At 62.2% G+C, this 18,628-nt stretch overlaps 1 protein-coding gene across 1 annotated transcript in view; it reads right to left on the reverse strand.

The window, feature by feature from the left end:
- LOC138822821 (zinc finger protein ZFPM1-like) overlaps positions 1–18,628 on the reverse strand; it is a 55,556-nt gene that overhangs the window by 6,862 nt on the left and 30,066 nt on the right. The window contains exon 4 of the mRNA XM_070015752.1: positions 7,569–7,702. Within this exon, the coding sequence (XP_069871853.1) occupies positions 7,569–7,702 (134 nt within the window). The remainder of the gene's footprint in view (positions 1–7,568; positions 7,703–18,628) is intronic.

Consider the following 18,628-nt stretch of genomic DNA (forward strand, 5'->3'; position numbering starts at 1 on the left):
TGGCCCCGGACCCCAGCAGTTGCTGTGTTGGCTTAGAGTGTGAATCCCGCCAAAGGAGCTGCCTTGTACCCCACTGTTAATAGGGGTAAAAGCGGGGAGTCTGGCAGCCAGGCTGGGGGCAGACAGGAGCAGGGAGGAGGGCTGTCACTCCCACCAGCGCCGTGCCCGGCCTGGGCGGGCGGCCATCGGAGAGGCGGCCGGGCCTCGCCCTCCCTGCATTGCCTTCCTCGTCTCTAATGAATATTAATGAGCGGAGGAGGGTGAGAAAATTAATCTGCCTGATCCTCTGATGGTGCTGCGGTAACGATATGAAATCTAATTATTCGTCCCAATATTTCTAAACCCTCAAACTGAGACTGACAGCCTCGCGGCCGGTCTACCGCTTATCGCTCTGGGGAGCAGCATGTTCTCGGCATGATAAAAACACGCGCGCGCGGCTCTGCTGACGCTGCACAACCCGGCCTTTCTGCGGAGGTCTGGGCGCGGGCACTGCCACTCCACATTCCTGCTGTGGTCTCCACGCAGGGAGCCCGGGAGGGGGCAGGGTGAGAAGCCAGCCCGGCCTCCCACGGTCCTGACTCAGCCCTCCAGGGCTCTGAGCGGCCTGCCACCTGCTGGAGGGGGAATGCACGGCCCACCCCGAACCTGAGGCCAGGCCGCGCCAGCCTGTCCTGCCCTCTCGGGCCCTCCGGTCCCCCTGGCCCATCCTCTCACCTACTTTGGCAGCAACAGCCTCAGGGACGTGGTCTCTGGGAGGGCCGGGGCTCATGGCACAGCCTGGTTCCCATCTTGTCCCCTGTTTCTGAGCAGCCCTGGTACACAGCCCCTTCTCCTTCCTGCCCTGCCCAGCCCTGTGTGTGTGTGGGGCAGGGGCAGGCTGGGAAGGGCTGATGCTTCACCCCCTGTCCCGTTCGGTTCTGGGTTGTGGCCCAGCCTGGGCCCTACGTGACCTGGACAGGTGTGCCCACGATTAGTGACAGTTTCTGAGCCTCCTGATCCCTCCTGGATCCCTGGCCAGCTCTGCAGTACAGCAGCTTCCTTAAATTCTCTGATGGAGCTGGGCACTGGCAGCTCACGCCTGTCATCCTAGCTACTCAGGAGGCTGAGATCTGAGGATCACGGTTCAAATCTAGCCCAGGCAGGAAAGTCTATGAGACTCTCCAATGAACCACCAGAAAACTGGAAGTGGCGCTGTGGCTCAAGTGGTAGAGTGCACACCTTGCACTGAAGAGCTGAGGTATAGCGCCCAGGCCCAGAGTTCAAGCCCCACAACAACAACAAAAATGGCTCTGGCTTCCCGAGGGGTGTGCTGCACTGTCCCTGCTGGCTGTCCCTTTGCCAGTCCAGTCTCACCTGCCCTTTGTCAGGGTCCAGTTTTGGACAGGCCTGGTGGCGGTGTCCGTGCTGGCTCAGGGGCGGGAGGGGGTGGGTAGAGGCTGAAGAGGGCTGGCCCCCGCAGTCTCTCGAGGGTGGGACGAGGGATCCCGGGGCTTGAGGCCCTTTTCAAACCCTACCACTGCAGGAGGGAACCGGGCACAGAGAAGCAGGGTGCCCAGGACCCCACAGGCCAGCAGTGGGCTGGCCTGTCAAGCCTTGTAGCTTCCCCCCTTATTTGCTGCTTCAAAGACTGGGCTTGACTGCCCGCCCTGGGGGGGGCGGCTCCCCCCGGACCCCTGAGCTGCCAGCTCTGTGGGATGTCACCTAGAGCACCCCCCCCCCCCCGCCCCACACGGCTGCACTCAGGAAGGGTCTTTGCCTAGAATAAACCAGCATACTTAGAGTCAACTGGTGTTTCACAGGGGAGTTGAAAATACATGCTGGGAAAAGACAGCCTCCTCAACAAATGGTGCTGGTGAACAGAAGATGAATTGGATCCCCGCCTGCCACCTTGCACAAATGGTGTTGATGAACAGAAGATGAATTGGCTCCTTGCCTGTCACCTTGCACAAATGTCAACTCAAAATGCATGGAGACCTCAACCTCGGACCGTAAACCCTGAGACCACTATGGTAAGGAGTAGGAGAAACGTCAGAATTGATGTAGGCAGAACTTTCTGAGAAGAGTTCCAGGAGGCTCAGCAAATTGGAGGGAGAGTCAACCAATAGGATTGCATCAGGCTAAAACGTTTTTTGCACAACAACAGACATAGTAAGCTAAAACGACAGCCAACAATCCATTCAACAAAGTCCTAATATCCAAAATATACAAGGAGCTAAAAGATGGATGCCCTTCTCCAACAAAACTAAACCAATCAATAAATGGGCCGAGGAGCTTGAGAGAGACTTTTCATCAGAGGTAAGAACAGAGCCGGGTGCTGGTGGCTCACGCCTGTAATCCTAGCTACTCAGGAGGCTGAGATCTGAGGATCACGATTCAAAGCCAGCCCAGGCAGAAAAGTCCGTGAGACTCTTATCTCCAATAAGCCACTTGAAAACCGGAAGTGGCGCTGTGGCTCAAGCGGTAGAGCGCTCGCCTTGAGCTGAAGAGCAGCTGAGGGACAGTGCTCAGGCCCAGAGTTCAAGCCCCACGACCAACAACAAAAAGAAAGGAAGAAAAGAAGTAAGAATGGCAGATAGACAGGTGAGGACAAGCCCAACAACCCTGGCCAAAAGGGAAATGCAAATCAAAACAATACAGAGGTTCCATTTTATCTAGTATAGGGCCAGTATGCAGGATTTGAACAACAAATGCTGGGGGGGATGTGGGAAAGAGGAACGAACCCTAGTGCACTATTGGTGGGAATGTAAACTAGTACAACCACTCTAGAAGACAGTTTGGAGGTTCCCCAGACAACAGAACTTCCCTGCACCCCAGCCATACTACTCTTGGGCATCTACCCAGAACATCACAGTCAGGATGCCATAAAGCCACGTGCACACCCATGTTCACTGCTGCACTATTCACAACAGCCAAGTTACGGAACCAGCCCAGATGCCCTACAACAAATGAGTGGATGAATAAAATGTGGTACAAATAGAGAATGGAGTCTTACCCATTGGAAAGAGTGTCATGTCATTTGCAGGGAAGTGGATGGACTAGAAAAAATTATGGGCACATTCAGGAACTTGCTCTCCAGGAGGCATGGTGAGGCTCTGGCTGTGTGCCGAAAGCCAGGCCCGGTGTCTGGGACACCAAGGCTGCAGAGGACGAGCAGGCTAGCACTAGGCTGGTAAGAGCAGTGAGATGATCAGCGATGCGGTGCAGGTGTGATGAAGGTGAGAATGAGGGACGTGGACCAGAACCACAGCAAGTCCATAAGCCGCGGGCAGAGCCGGGCTGGGCGCCCCAGAAGTTACTGGAACATGGGCAGGGCGGCCGCCTGGGGGTCTGGAGGAGGAAGCCTTTCCTGGGTACCTCTGTCCCTTCTGAATTTTTATCTATGGCTAAGAGACTAGGGTGAAACTAACGGGAGCCTGGGCACTGGCCAGCGCTGGCCTCTGAGCGCCTTCTCGTGGCAGTACCTGTGCCAGCCTTTGGGTCTCCTCACATGGCTAGGGACTTCTGTTTGTCCCCGGCCTGCCCCCCCCCCAGACGGCCCGGGTTATGCCCAGGTGGGAGTCTTGGCCATTTTGGGATGGCCACTCCACATCCACCCCTGGAACCCGTGCATAAGTTGGGCTCCCGTGGTCCCATTCAGTACGCAGCAGGGGCCTTTCCTGCCAGGTCTCTGGCCTGCGAGGCAGCCAGGGCCCCGCCCGGCCCCACAGACCTTGGAGTGGGCTCGTGGCTAAAGCAAGTGAACTGTGTAGGACACTGGACAGCAGAGCGAGGCTGGAGCAAAGGAGTTGTTTGATTGTTCATCACCACCTGTTCACCTACCCATCCATTCACCACGTACCCATCTGACAAGACTGGGAGTGTAGATAACTCACAAACCCACCTAGGAATCCACATGTCCACTCTCCTACTTCCGTCCATCATCCACCCACCCACCCACCCAAGATTCCATGTGCCCTCTACTGAGCACCATCCGCCCACACACCGCCCAGAGCATTCATGCATCGGTTCTCTTGGCCATCATCCAGCCATGTACCCACTCACGTATCCACCCGTGTATCCACCCACACGCTTATCCACCCATCCACCTATGCAACCCATCCCACTATTCACTACCATTCACCCACTTACCCCCATCCATCCACCAACTCATCCATCACCCGTCTATCCATGCACCACCTACCCATCAATCTGTCCACCACCTGTGTACTTAATTAATCATCCATCCATCCACCCACATTGCTGCATCCATGCGTTCAGCCATCCACCTACTTGTATCCCTACCCATCCATGCATCTGTGTCCACCCATCTATCATCCATCCACCCCAACTACCATCCAACTGTTTGTCTGTCCATGCACTCATCTATTGCCAACCCACTCATCCTTCCAGCTTTCTTCTATGCAGTCTTCTGTCCATCCATCCATCCATCCACTACCCATCATCCACCCACATTGCTCTATCCACTCAGGCAATGTGTGTGCTCACGTTTGTCCTTCCATCCGCTCATCCACCCATCTATTCATCATTCATCCACCCTTAGCACTGTTTCTTCTGTGTCTAACTTTGCAGCTGGTTGGGCCTGGCCCCAAAGGAGCCTCTTCTGCAACTCCTGGTTCTGCAGTGGTAGAAAGCTCAGCAAAGCAGCACCAGATCAAGAATGCCCAGTGGTCCCTCAGGGCCAGGTCACCTGGCTTCCTTCCTGTGTGCCCATCCTGGATGCTCAGCCCGAGGTCCTGCCTGGGGCAACACCCCATCCTAACCTCACAGTGCCCAGCCCGAGGTCCTGCCTGAGGCACCCCCCCATCCTAACCTCACAGTGCCCAGCCCGAGGTCCTGCCTGGGCCCCCCCCATCCTAACCTCACAGTGCCCAGCCCGAGATCCTGCCTGGGGCACCCCCATCCTAACCTCACAGTGCCCAGCCCAACGTCCTGCCTGGGGTGCCCCCCCATCCTAACCTCACAGTGCCCAGCCCAGGCCCCGAGACGGGGTGAGACCACGAAGGGTCTTCCACTTCACACCCGCTGTGCTCAAGTCCCCCCGTGAGCAGGAAGGTCCTCCACTCCACATCCCCGCTCACTGCACTCCCACGTCTCTGAAGGGGAGGAGGAAGGCCTGGTCACACAAGGCGATGTCTTCCTCACGCAGTAAGGGGAGATGGGGCCCATCAGTCCAGCTCGATAAGGGCCGCTGAATGTTAGCAAAAATATTTAGACAATAAACGAAGTATCGGAAAGACGTGCCTATCTTTCAGAAATCAATCATCTGCACAGTGTGTCTGGACGCTCGGCGCCAAGGCAGAGATAGCGGCTTGCTGGGAAGATAAGGGTTAATCAAGGCTGAATTCTGGTAAGATAGAAGGGAGGCGGGCAGGAAGCGACAGCTTCTCTGTGGGGTGGGAGACCTTAGGCTCCTCCGACTCTGCTTTCCTGGCCCCCTCTTAGGCCTGATGCGGGGTGGGGACGGGCAGTGCTTCTATCCTGTGCCACCTCCCTTGGCTGACCCCTGACCTGTGCCCCTGAGCAGGGGAATGGGTGGGGGGGAGGGCAGGAGAGGGTCCCCTGGGGGTGGACGGCCCTCAGCCCTGTAGGAAGGCACCATGGGCTCCATGTCCCCCCAACTCATTGACCCGATGAGACTCGGGTAGGTCAACGACGGTCTCCACCTCTGCTTGGCTTTTTCACAGAGCCTGGCGCTCCAACCCTTTGAGCCACAGCTCTACTTCCAACTATTTTGTTGTTAGTTGGGAGTCTGAGGCTTCTCTTCCCAGGCTGCTTTTGAACCGCGATCCTCAGATCTCAGCCTCCTGAGTAGGTAGGATGACAGGCGTGAGCCACTGACGCCCAGCTAGAGCCGGGGACGGGGGACAGTGCTTTCCTCCTGCAGGGCAGGGAGGCCGGGTGAGGCGCGTGCCGCATGGGGCGGAGGGCAGGGAAGAGAAGCAGGGATAGGCTCTCCGCCATGCCTGCCTGTGCCCATCACCACACAGGGTCAGGGGACAGTGCGCTGAGACGCCAGAGCTGGGAGCCTCACAGCTCCTGCTGCCCCCAGAGTCCGCCTTCTAACCAGAAAACCCCACAGAAGCCACCGGCGGCCTGCCTGCCTCCGTGACACCCGCTCATGCACGCCCTGCAGACCTGGCGTCCATCCCACATGGCGGCCTTCTGCTGCCCTTCTGATGTCCCTGTCTGGGCCCAGGCCAAGGGTCTTCCTCCTTAGGGCCGCTGGGCACAGTGCCCACTGGGCATGCCCAGGGCCAGACAGCACTGAGGGTTTATCTCAGTTACTGTGCCCAGCCACCCGGCAGGCAGGGTGCTGGCCCGTCTCTCTCCCCTGCAGGGAGGCGGGAGGGTCTGCAGGCTTGTATCCAAAGGCAGCCGCTGGCTCCTTAGTCCAGCGAGGTCCCAAACGTGGAGAAATCCAGGCTCAGAGTAAGCCGAGGCCTGCCTGAGCGTGGGGTGGGAAGTGGTGCGGGCCCAGTGCTACCCGGAGCCTCGGCATGGCGGTGGGCACGCGGGGCCTGGGCCAGCCTCCTCCGTCTCACCTATGGCCTGCTGGCCTCCACGGCGCTGCGCATGCCAGCTCCGGAGGCTTTCCCACATCAGACGGGCACCACCACCCAGGCTGGCGGGGCAGGCACAGGGGCCCGGGGCTGGGGACACCCACCTGCGGGCAGCTTCCAAGCAGATGTGGAGGGGCCCGCCTCAGGCAGCCCCATCCTTGCCCCGGGGCGCCCCGAAGGCTGCTCTACACCCTCAGGACCGAGACTCGGTAGCACATGGCACCAGCCAGCCAGTACGCCCAGTGTCAAGCCACGTCTGGCGGTGGGTGCAGCTCCAGGGCGCTGCTGGACTGACGCCACGGGTAAGCAACGCTGCCCTTGCCTGCCTGGACCAGGCCTCTCCAGTCCTGCCACCACGCGTCCCCCCGCCCCGCTGCCCCTCCCCCCCGCCGCCCTGGTCCAGGCTCGCTGCCCTCTACGCACTGGTGCTCTTTTCCAAGTCGACGAGGAACCTGGCAAGAGGAAGCCACTGCCCTAAACAGAGGGGCGTCTGACATAAAGCCAGCGTGGGCCCCACAGCAGAGCCCGTCCCGGGCAGCCACGGGAGGGCCCTGCCCAGGCAGGGGCGCCATGTTGCAGGGAGAGGAGCCACGCTGGCCATGGCACCCACAGCACCTGTCCCGGCCCCAAAGGTCTCAGCAGGGCAGGGCAGGCACGGCCCTCCCCCCCCCCGGCAGCCCACAGTGCCCGGGATGCGAACGCTGATGCCAACGCCCTGCTCAGCCTCCCTCCGCCCCAAGGTGAGGGCAAGAGCGGCCCGGCACGCTGCCCTGCATAGCGCCTGCCTCACCCCTCCACCCACCCCCACTGGAGGCCACGGTCGGTCCCTTCCAGCAGCCAGAAGGACCTGTCCCACACTCCAGGGGCCTGCCCGCCCTCCAGGCCCCGGGGTCCCCATCTCCTGGCTGCCTTGGCACAAAGCAGCCAATGCTCCTGGCCTGAGGGGCCAAAGGGCAGACGCCACAGAGGGCAAGGGTCTGGTGTGCCAGCCGGGGCTGGCCCTCTTACCTCTTCTGTCTGCCCGGGGGATGCGGCTCTGGTCTGGATGGTCCCCTGGAATGGGCCCCAGGACAGGCCCTCAGCCAGGCTGAGGCGGGCCCGCACGCACCTCCGCCCGTCCCGCAGCTCCAGCTCCAGGTCCTCTGTGGAGAGACAGGGCTGGGTGAGGGCTCAGCCAGGTGACTGAGGAGGCCCACGGACGTCAGGAGCCGCGGGAGAGGGGCAGAGGGAGAGGGTGGTCTGGAGCGGGTGATGGCAGGGGGTCCCGGGGTCCCTGGACTGGAGAGCCCGCATGAGGGGTTGGTGTGGGCGGGCAGCCTCGCGACGGGCTTTGAGGAGGCCCTGGGCACTGTCTGCAGGGTGGTGTGTAGTCATATGACACACTGTGACCTGTGCGATCTACCTGCATCCCACGCCGGTGACCTTGTGGTCTGCCTGAGCCCCGTGAATGTGACCTGTGTGGAATGAGGTCTCTGAAGGTGTGGATAAACGCGGGTCTTGAGATGAGACCAGCCTGGATTTTCAGGGTCCCTAAGCCCATCCAGTGTTTGCCGGTTTGCTGGTGTGGTGCTGGCTGCAGGACCTCACTTGCGTGGCTAGCATCTGCCTTCCTGGAGTTGCAACCTCCTCATTGGACAGCAGGGTCAGTGGCGGCCACTCCCTCGGGGAGGTGCCTCCGTGGCCGCACACCCTCTGCCCGGCAAAGGTGTGCCACTCGGCCTCACTGCCAGGCCTCACCGCGGCCCACAAGGCCTCACGTGGCCTGGCCTGGTCCCCTGGCTGGAACGCCGCGGCGGCCCTATTTCCTGGAGCCCCACCGAGCAGGCTGCGGCCTTAATGGGCGCGATGATCAGATAACTGTCCGCCTAATGGCAGAGATAACGTGTAAATACGCCAGGAGGCCCTGCGGAGACATTTTAACCGGGCCTTTGTCTTCACCAGGGCAGATAAGGTGGCAGTGGACCAGGTCTAGAGGCCGAGGAGGCCCTGCGGCCCTTTATCAGCCCCGGTGGGGGAAGAGCCAGGGCTAGGAGAAAAAAGGTAGGCTGTGCAGTGGTCATGGCCACGGGACCAGGCCAGCCCACTCAGGACACGGCTGGCCACAGTCCTGCCAGCTTCCCTCTTGCCCTGCCCTACAGAGCTTGGCAGGCAGCTGGCTACCAGGGTGGGCAGGCGCCATCTCAGGGAGGTGGAGGAGCTGCAGGCAGTGCGGCATGGACCCGAGCGGGAGCCCTGAGCCATGTAGGTTTGGCACCTGCTCCTCTTCTAGGAACAGGGACATTCCCTACAGACACGGCTCCTGAGGTGTACCCCGACCCCAGAAGATAGGGAACTAAATGGCCAAGCCACTTTCCCCCATCTTTCAGCACTGGGAGCATTTCTCACGGGACAGGGTCTGGCCACCCTGAAAGCAGGGGCAGGGGCAGTCCCCGTCCATGGGCAGCTCTGAGCGCCGGCTCTCTCAGACTTGTGGGAGGCAGGCAGAGACTGCACCCCGCCTACCTGCAGGCAAACAGCCCCCACCCTAACCAGAGATCAGGCTGTGGACCCGACGTCCAGATAAGGGCATGGTTGGTGTTTCCCAAGTGCCGCCCATCCTTTGGGTATCACACACCGCCAGAGGGAGGGCTGGCCCTCGATAAATGTAATGTTGAGGGGGGTGGCAGAGACCTGAGGGGCAGGGCTGACACTGTGGTTACCGTGACAACCCGCCTCCTTGGTCCAGGACGGCCCTCTTGGAAGATGCCTCCTGAGGGTGGATTTGGGGCCTGGTGAGGCCTGGGCCGGGAGGAGAGCACAGTGGTTTGTGCCCGGTGTACTCCAGTCCCAGTGCCTGTGGCCACGGCAGCCGTGCAATGCTGACCATTCCCTGCTCAGAGAAATGAGCCCCACTCCTGCTCCAACCCGTGTGGCCCAAACAGGGCAAGCAGGTGTTAAGGTGGAGCTGGTACCCAGCGGTCACGTGCCCAGCAGGACACAAAATGGGGGGGGGACAGGAGAGGTGCGAGGAGGCTGCCTACGGCGGCCAGTGCCTCCCAGGGCTCACGCAGAGAGGGTACGAGGTGACGGGTGGACAGCGCCGCGGCCAGCACCTCCGCACATCTTTGCCAGGCGAGGTGTGAGGGGCCGTGCTGACGCTCTGGTTCTGGTCTCAGTTTCCCCATGCGACCGAGGCGGAGCTCCTGCAGGAACCATAGTCCTAGACTGCTTCGGACGAACCCACATGCATCCTCTCAAGAACACATGTGCTGGGGTTGAGGAACTGCAGGGTTCCGGGCTCTGGACACCACCAGGTCTTGTGGCCTGGGTGATATCCCCCAGGGACAGGCAGGGCCGGGCACTGCCCATCTGGGCTCTGTTCACCAGCTGGGGCCTTACTGGGAGATGGTGGTAGCTCTGGCCACAAAACTCAGGTCTGGAACCTACAGGCCCTGCCTCTGTCCTGATGTCTGGGTGCCCGCGGAGCCTCAGTTTACCCAGCTGCAGAAGCGGGCACTAACTCTCCACTGGCTGCATGTGTGGTACCATGCGGGTTCAGGCGGTCGCCTCCTCCTGGCCCCGGGGTGGGAGGGTGGGCTCCCTCTGCGGTGAAGTCCCGCTCCAACCCTGCCAGGCCTCTTCTGTGCCTGGGCGTGAAGGAGGCCTGGAGAGCTGGAGCACGGTGGCCAGGCCACGGCGAGGCCCTTCTGCCAAGGCCAGACTCCGAGCTCCCTCCCGGTGGGGAGTTCAGGCTCTGCCCTGGCTGCCTGGTGCCCACTTTGGTCCTCGGACCTCAGCCTCCGGACCTGGCCGCAGCAGCTGGCTGACAGCTCAGTCCGGGGAGACCGGTGCACGGAGTGCCCGTGAGTGGGCCCCTCCTCGGCCAGTCACCCCACCCCCAAAGGGGCCAGGCCCTGTGTGTGAATGGCGGGGACTCAGGCTCCAAGTCCGGGACCACGAACACTCATCCTGAATGGTGGGCTCCGGGGCTGGCACATGGGTGACCACCTGTTACCACCAGCACCCACTAATCTAATCGGCTCATCACTCCTGCCCGGCCCTGCCCTGCCCTGCAGCGCCAGCAGACCAGGTGGGGAGCGGTCCTATCTCAGGGATCCTGTTGTTTGCCTTTGATAAAAGCCACAGAAAAGGAAAGAAAAAGGAGGAAGGGGGAGGGGAGGAAGGCCCAGGCTGAAGTTCCAGAAAACTCTATGGGGCACGAATCAGGCGCAGCGTGGCTGAGAGCCAGGGCTCTGGCTAGGCTGTGGATGCTGCTGCCGCTGCTGAACAGCCAGCCATGGCTCCGCAGACAATGCCGGCTCGGAACTTGCACACTGGGCCAGCTGTGTGTGCAAGCCACGCTGAGGCACTCTGGAGTGGTGCCAGAGAAGGGGAGCCGGCCCAGGCCTCCAGCTACCCTACCTACCACCCTGGGCAGACTCACAGGCCAGCCTGGCTGCAGCTTCTGCTGGCCAGGACCCCTCAGAAAGCCCTTCAGGGCTGGCATAGTCGGTGCAGAGCCCGAGCCTCCCTGTGTGAAGATTTCCACTTCCTGTGTGGTCAGAGGCCATCTGGAGGCCTCCAGCCCAGAGCCCCCGCCCTGAGCCTGCTCTGGCTTGGCTCTTGGGGGTAGTTGCTGCCAGCAGCTGAGTTCTCTATTCCAGGCACCCCCCGGGCCCTGGCCGCTCCTGCCCTGTAGGCTCCAGCCTCTCCCTCAGGCCCAGCCACCTCCTGGGTCGGGGCACCACCGCCCATAAGGAAGGGGTGAGCTCGTTCTATGTCTGGGCCGCCTGAAGCTGGACTTGAGCCTGGAGGCACCTGTGGCCAGAGCCCAGCTGCATGTGGGCAGAAGGGTAGTGCCTTGCTACCGCTCAGCCGCCGCCTGGCTACCGCTAGCCAGTATTGATTTTTTTTACGCAACAGCATCTTTATCGGCTGAACCCTGGCCCCGGCTGATGGCAGAGCGATTCCGCCTGGGACGAGCAGGCTGTGGAAGGCAGGCCTGCGCCCTGGCCTGGGCACTATGGGGCCCCTCGCTCCGCGGGCCCAGCGGCCTGTCCTGGGGACAGGGCAGGCCTTGGCCTCCGTGTGATCGAGGCCCAGCGGGCGGCGGCGGGAACGGTGCTGGGCCGCAGACTGGCCTCTTCTGAGCTCGGGTCAGATCTTGGAGGTAGCAGTGGGAGGCCTGTCTGTTTTACCACTGCTGGGGTGTAACACGGTCTCTTATGGGCACAAACAGCTGCACCAACAAGAGGGGCCCCCGAGCCGGGTGCTGGTGGCTCACATCTGTCATTCTAGCCACTGAGGATCACAATTCAAGGCCAGCCCGGGCAAGGAAAGTCTGTGAGACTCTTATCTCCAATAAACCACTAGAAAACCGGAAGTGGCGCTGTGGCTCAAGTGGTAGAGTGCTTGCCTTGAGCTGAAGAGCTGAGGGACAGTGCCCAGGCCCAGAGTTTTCAAGTCCCACAACCGACCAAAAAAAAAAAAAGAGGGGCCCGGGATGGGCAGTGGGGCCCGAGTGCCCGTCCCAGGCAAGGGGTCCTTTTCTTCTCTTTATGGTGTCTTCCCAAAGGAACTAAAGAGCTACAGGTCCAAAAAGCTAGCTTCTCCGAAGGGCTGTGCTAGGGCTCTGGTCTTCCCCGCAGCACAGGCAGAGGGCCCCCCCTCCGTCCCCCCTGTCCACCCCGCCCCCCAGCCGGGATAAGAGGCCTGGGAGCTGGGGTCCCTGCCATCCCAGCCTCCTGGGCTGGGAGCACAGGCCTTCCCCCAGGGGTGGGTACGCTTCTCAGCCTAGCCCCCATCCATCCGTCCACAAGCCTGGCCTGCTGAGGGTCCATTCATCTGCCTGACGATGGCTCAGCCCCAGGCACTGGCATGGGCAGCTTTGTCTCTACTCACTGGCCTCTGGGACCACCATCTGCTTCAATGGTCAGGATAGAAAGGAGGGCAGTGGCCAAAGGCAAAGCAGGGGAAAGCTGTTCTACTGCTGGCCAGCCTTCACTCCCACCCCTAGGGGGCAGCAGAAGCACCGGGCAGGCCGGTCACCCCCGAGCATTAGGGACATGGCGGCAGGGAGGGATACTGCAGCCATTCAGGGCAGACAGCTCCTCTCTGCCCTTTGCACGTAGCCCCACTGGCCCACCACAAGGAGGGCTTTGCCCAGTGGGGAGGTGGAGGCCCCAGGGTGTATGAGTGGCAGGAGCCAGACCCTCAGGGAGGGCCAAGGGCAGGGCTGGGCAGGCTGTTCCTGACCCAGCCCAGGTCTGTCCTGCTTGGGAGCCCCGAGGCTCCCCATGCGCCCTGGAGAGCACCGCCAGCTGCTGGGCGCAGCCTCTGCTGGCTCTGCCAGCCTGTCTCGGTCCGTCCCAGGGTGCAGCGTCTCCACCAGAACCTTCCAGCTGGGTGGCCTCCCGCTGGTGTCAGCCTGAGTGGGGTACGGAGGATTTGGGCAGAACCACAAAGGGAGGGGTGTGCAGAATGACGTCCACCCACAGCCCACCGGGGGTGTGGAGGCCTCCGATGCCTGTGGAATATGGTTTTTTTTGTTTTGTTTTGTTTTTTTTTTGGCCGTGGGGCCTGAACTCTGGGCCTGGGCGCTGTCCTCAGCTCTTCAGCTCAAGGCTAGCGCTCTACTACGTGAGCCACAGCACCACTTCTTTCTAGTGGTTTATTGGAGACAAGAGTCTCACAGACTTTTCTGCCTGGGCTGGCTTTGAACCATGATCCTCAGATCTCAGCCTCCTGAACAGCTAGGATTACAGGTGTGAGCTACTGGGGCTTTTTTTTTTGTTTTTGTCTGGAGCTTGAACTTGGGGCCTGGGCGCCTGTCCCCGAGCCTCTCTGTGCTTAAGGCTAGCACTCTACCTCTTGAGCCACATCACCACTTCTGGGTTTTTCTGTGTATGTGGTACAGAGGAATGGAACCTAGGGTTTCATGCATGCTAGGCAAGCACTCTACCACTGAGCCACCTTCCCAGCCCAGAGTGTGTTTCTTTTGGGATCATTTCTGTAGAAGTTTTGTAAGAGAAGAAAAAGCCCCCTGGCAAGACGGCGGTCTTCCACACTGCCTCAAAGTGACCACGTGTGATTTTTGGGAATAAACTCCTAAAGCGCTGTGGTGAATTCCTGCTCAGGCTTCAAGCAGCTAGGCAGCATGCGGTCAGCAGGTCCCTCTGCACCCCCTTGATGCTGGCCAGTGGGACCCCAAAGCTCTGGGAACTGAGGGGTGAGCCTGAGGTGGTGGCTCGGGGGCCTGAAGGCTTGGTAGGGGCTGGCCGGCAGGCAGACCCCCGCCCCCCCAGACACAATAAGCCCAGTGATAACATCTGCCTCATCTCAGGCCGCGGCCCTCTCACGCAGGATATGACCAGCCCTCCAGCCGACAGCAGCCCCTTTGTCCCATCTCTGGGGACCGATCTTATCAGCAGCGTCCATGGCCACCGTAATGGAAAAACGCAGCGAGGAAATAAAAAGTTACGCACAGATAGAGGAGTAATAAATAAATAAATAAGGAGCCGCAGTGGTCGCAGGCGCGCTCTCAGGGAGCTCCGGCGCTGAGTCCAGGGGGGCTTCAGGCCCTGGCTCTGGTCCCCACCCTGGAGGCGGGGTGGGGGCAGGGGGCTTCAGGTCCCTGTTTCCATGTTTCAGCCCGGGCGGGCTGGACTCCCAGAGCCCGCAGTCACTCATGGTTTGGAGTACAGCCCCTGGAGCTGGGCTGGCCTGACAAATGTCATTGTCAGTCACAAGGACAGTGCCTCGGTTTCCCGCCTGGGAAGGGAGTAAGGGAGACGGACCAGGAGAGAGGAGGGAGCCGTGTGACACAGCACCGAGGACCCATGGGGCTCGCCAGCCAGGAGAGGAGGCCAAGGGGCGCTGGGACCCCTGCACCCAGGCTCCGTGCCGCCCCAGGCTTGTGGCACACACATGCCCACTGCCTGTCCCTGCCCTGCCCTGTCCCCACCGGCCTAGACTGTCCCAGCCCCCCTCCACAGACAAGGGACCCAGCAGCCCCAAGCAAGGGTGGTGTGCCGGGGGGGCACCACCAGGGTGGGGGCAGGGCTGGACACCCACTGTGGCCGTGCCACCTGCTAATGTGCTGCTGCCCAGTGCCAGCCCAGCGCCAGCCCAGTGCCAGCCCAGCGCCAGCCCAGCGCCAGCCCAGCCCCAGCCCAGCCCCAGCCCCAGCCCAGCGCCAGCCCAGCGCCAGCCCAGCCCCAGCCCAGCGCCAGCCCAGCCCCAGCCCAGCGCCAGCCCAGCCCCGCGCCAGCCCAGCGCCAGCCCAGCCCCAGCCCCGCGCCAGCCCAGCGCCAGCCCAGCGCCAGCCCAGCCCCAGCCCAGCCCCAGCCCAGCCCCAGCCCAGCGCCAGCCCAGCCCCAGCCCAGCGCCAGCCCAGCCCCAGCCCAGCGCCAGCCCAGCCCCAGCCCAGCGCCAGCCCAGCCCCAGCCCAGCCCCAGCCCAGCGCCAGCCCAGCGCCAGCCCAGCGCCCTGGGCCTTCCAGACACGTCTGTGCCCGTTGTATTGAGGTAACTGCGGGCTCGGGTGAAATGGCATGCTCTAACCACACAGCCAGGCCTGGGAGGGAAGCTTCTGGAACGTGGCAGCCGAGCATCCCCAGGCAGTCTGAGGACCGCCCTGCTGATGTCTGGGCTGGCCATGGGGGACGCTGGCTGGGCAGGAAGCTGGGTGGGAGGGCGGGGGAGGAAGTAGGCTTGATTAGGGCTTGCGGCTGAGATAGGCTGCCCTGGTCACAGATAGCAGCGCCCGGAAGGGGGTGAGGTCAGCGGGCCACGAGCGGCGGGTAGCCAGGCGGGGCGCCCCTCCGCCCTGCTCCCGCCACGCTCCCCACCGGTGTCCTGATGTCCACGCTTGGCTCATGTGGTGCCCAGTGAGAGTCCCTTGGTTGGTCCTGTGCCACTGTGCCCACCTGCCCACCCGCCTCAGTGTCCACATCTGTAACCTGGGCTCCAGCCTCCATCACGACCTTCCCTGGCCTCACGCGGGGCTCCTCAGCCGTCTTCCACAGCAGCAGGTGTCGATCCTGCCCCTGGTACGGAGCTGCCGCTCACCAGCCTCCACGGCTGCCTTCACCCACGGGGCCCAGTATAAACCCCAGGCACAGCCCCCACCGTGCACTTCTAGAGACTTCCTGACCTCACCTCCACTCTGCTAAGGACAGCGTCTAGCCTCCTGCCCACGCAGCCTTCCCGGGCTCTACAAGAGGGCGGGCATTAGTAATGGAGGTGGGTGAGGGGACGGAGGGCCAGGAGGTCTTGCGGGAGAGCTGCACACCTCCCGCGGGTGCTGCAGGCTGAGACCTAGTTGCGGTCAAGGGTAGGGCTAGTGGAGGAGGAGGCCTTCACGGAGCCAGGGCCGGTATGCGTGTGGAGGGGGGCGTCTCTGAGCAGCCAACGCCCCTACCTGTCAGCTGGCTGCTGTGGCCCCTGCTGGCCCAAGCCTGTGCCTCTCAACCCCGCTCCAAGACACCCATCGGCGGCCACAGCCCCGCAGGGCGGGCCCCTTGCTCTTGGCCAGCCAGGCTGTGAGCTCGGCCTGTGCCTCTGCTGCTCTCGGAAGCTGCCGCTCGCTCGCTCGCTCACTCGCTCCTCACGGCCAGGGCCTCACCCCGCCGGGGCCCAGCTCTGACGTGGCCTTGTCGCAGGGGTGCTGTCCTCAGCCTCTGCCTCCTCAGGAAGTAGCTGCCCCTCCCTCCTGCCCCTGGGCTGGAGACCCACCGCACACTCTGGGCAGAAGTGCCCGGCCTTTCCCAGCTCCGAGGGAGCCGGGGCACTGGGCAAGCACAGAGAAGAACGTGCCATGCTGGGCCTTCTGCCCCTTTACTGATGGGCAGGCAGGGCAAGGGGCAGCAGGCTTGGGCCCCGGGGCTTCAGTGACCCGAGGGACCTGACCAGAGGGCTTGGAGCTGGGGGACACCGGAGGGGGAGGCTCCCGAGCCAGCTCCCAGGCTGTGCTCTGGCACTGACCCCAGGCTGACCCCTGCCATCACCAGCACCCCTCCCCCGCCTGATAATCTAAGACAAATAGGCCTATCGCCTGCTGCGCCAGGCCCCACGATAACACAAAATAGCTGAAATGATTTTTCCCACCCACACAGGCCGGCGACGGGGGCTGGGAGGAGGGGACCGAGGCCGGCTATCGGCCCATCTCCCCTGCTGTCCATCAGCACGGCCGTCCTGCTTCAGCCGCCGCTGCCCGATAACAGACTTGAGGTTTGTGCAGAAACCCCGGATAACCAGCCTGTGCCCTCACCAACCCCTGGAGGGGAGCCCCTCACCCCCCCCCCCGGCTGGCGTCCAGCAAGGAGCAGTGGACAGACCTCTGGAGGCCCTCGCCTGACCATCCTCTAAGACAGCAGCTCAATGCCCTCCCTGCCAGCCCTTCATTCTACAACCGAGGATTCGGGTGGAGGCCTTGCTCAGCAGCGGAGCACTTGCCCAGCTGGCACAGGCCTGGGTTATACCCCTAGCATCACAAACAGCAACAAAACCCCACACAAAGACTGGAGGCCCTTCCTCAGGTTCTAAGCACTGATCGTCTGGGGCCCTCGCCTGTCTCCTAGCTACGCCCACCCTAGCCTCCAGGGCTGTCAACCATGCCCTGAAACCCCAGGCCCTTTGCCCATGCTAGCTGCTTTCCTGAGCACTGCAAGCCATGCCCAGTGTGTCTTAGCTTGGCTGAGATGGGGACTGGGGGTTCTCTGGGGCTGTCTGTCCTTCCTGTCTCTCAAACCCGACCTTGACATTTGGGCCTTCCCTCTGCGAGCCAGCAGTGTCTGCCTGGGAGTGGCCAGCCCTCCCACCCGACACCTCGGGGTCCTGGACGGCCGCTTGGCTCCCAGTCAACAGTGGCCCCAGGACAGAGTCCTAGGCCCCAAGTTGCCCCCAGTGGACAACATAAAAACCTCTCTGTCTCTTTCTCTCTGAACTTAGCTGGACAGCTAGGGCCTGCGCCCCATTGTTCTACGTCCCCCCACCTGAGCTGGACAGCCGGGGCCTGCACCCCATTGTTCTACGTCCCCCCACCTGAGCTGGACAGCCGGGGCCTGCGCCTCTGCAGCCTGACCACACCAGGCTGGGTCACAGGGGCTGGTCAGCCCTGTGGACGTGAACAGTTAGGTTGCACAGCAGAGCTGGGTTCCAGGGTCTGGGCTTCTGTCTCTGAAGAGGGGGTGCAGGCTGGGGATGGGGTGTGAAGAGGGGGTGCAGGATGGAGCTGGGGATGGGGTGTGAAGAGGGGGTGCAGGATGAATTTGGGGATGGGGTGTGAAGAGGGGGTGCAGGATGGATCTGGGGATGGGGTGTGAAGAGGGGGTGCAGGCTGGAGCTGGGGATGGAGTGTGAAGAGGGGGTGCAGGATGGAGCTGGGGATGGGGTGTGAAGAGGGGGTGCAGGATGGAGCCGGGGATGGGGTGTGAAGAGGGGGTGCAGGCTGGGGATGGGGTGTGAAGAGGGGGTGCAGGATGGAGCTGGGGATGGGGTGTGAAGAGGGGGTGCAGGATGGAGCTGGGGATGGGGTGTGAAGAGGGGGTGCAGGATGGATTTGGGGATGGGGTGTGAAGAGAGGTGCAGGATGGAGCTGGGGATGGGGTGTGAAGAGGGGTGCAGGATGGATCTGGGGATGGGGTGTGAAGAGGGGGTGCAGGCTGGAGCTGGGGATGGAGTGTGAAGAGGGGGTGCAGGATGGAGCTGGGGATGGGGTGTGAAGAGGGGGTGCAGGATGGAGCCGGGGATGGGGTGTGAAGAGGGGGTGCAGGCTGGAGCCGGGGATGGGGTGTGAAGAGGGGGTGCAGGCTGGAGCTGGGAATGGAGTGTGAAGAGGGGGTACAGGCTGGAGCCGGGGATGGAGTGTGAAGAGGGGGTGCAGGATGGAGCCGGGGATGGGGTGTGAAGAGGGGGTGCAGGCTGGAGCTGGGGATGGGGTGTGAAGAGGGGGTGCAGGATGGAGCTGGGGATGGGGTGTGAAGAGGGGGTGCAGGATGGATTTGGGGATGGGGTGTGAAGAGAGGTGCAGGATGGAGCTGGGGATGGGGTGTGAAGAGGGGTGCAGGATGGATCTGGGGATGGAGTGTG

The sequence above is a fragment of the Dipodomys merriami genome, unplaced genomic scaffold, assembly GCF_024711535.1.
Source record: "Dipodomys merriami isolate MVZ:Mamm:240054 unplaced genomic scaffold, mDipMer1.0.p SCAF_116, whole genome shotgun sequence".
Lineage (NCBI taxonomy): Eukaryota > Metazoa > Chordata > Mammalia > Rodentia > Heteromyidae > Dipodomys > Dipodomys merriami.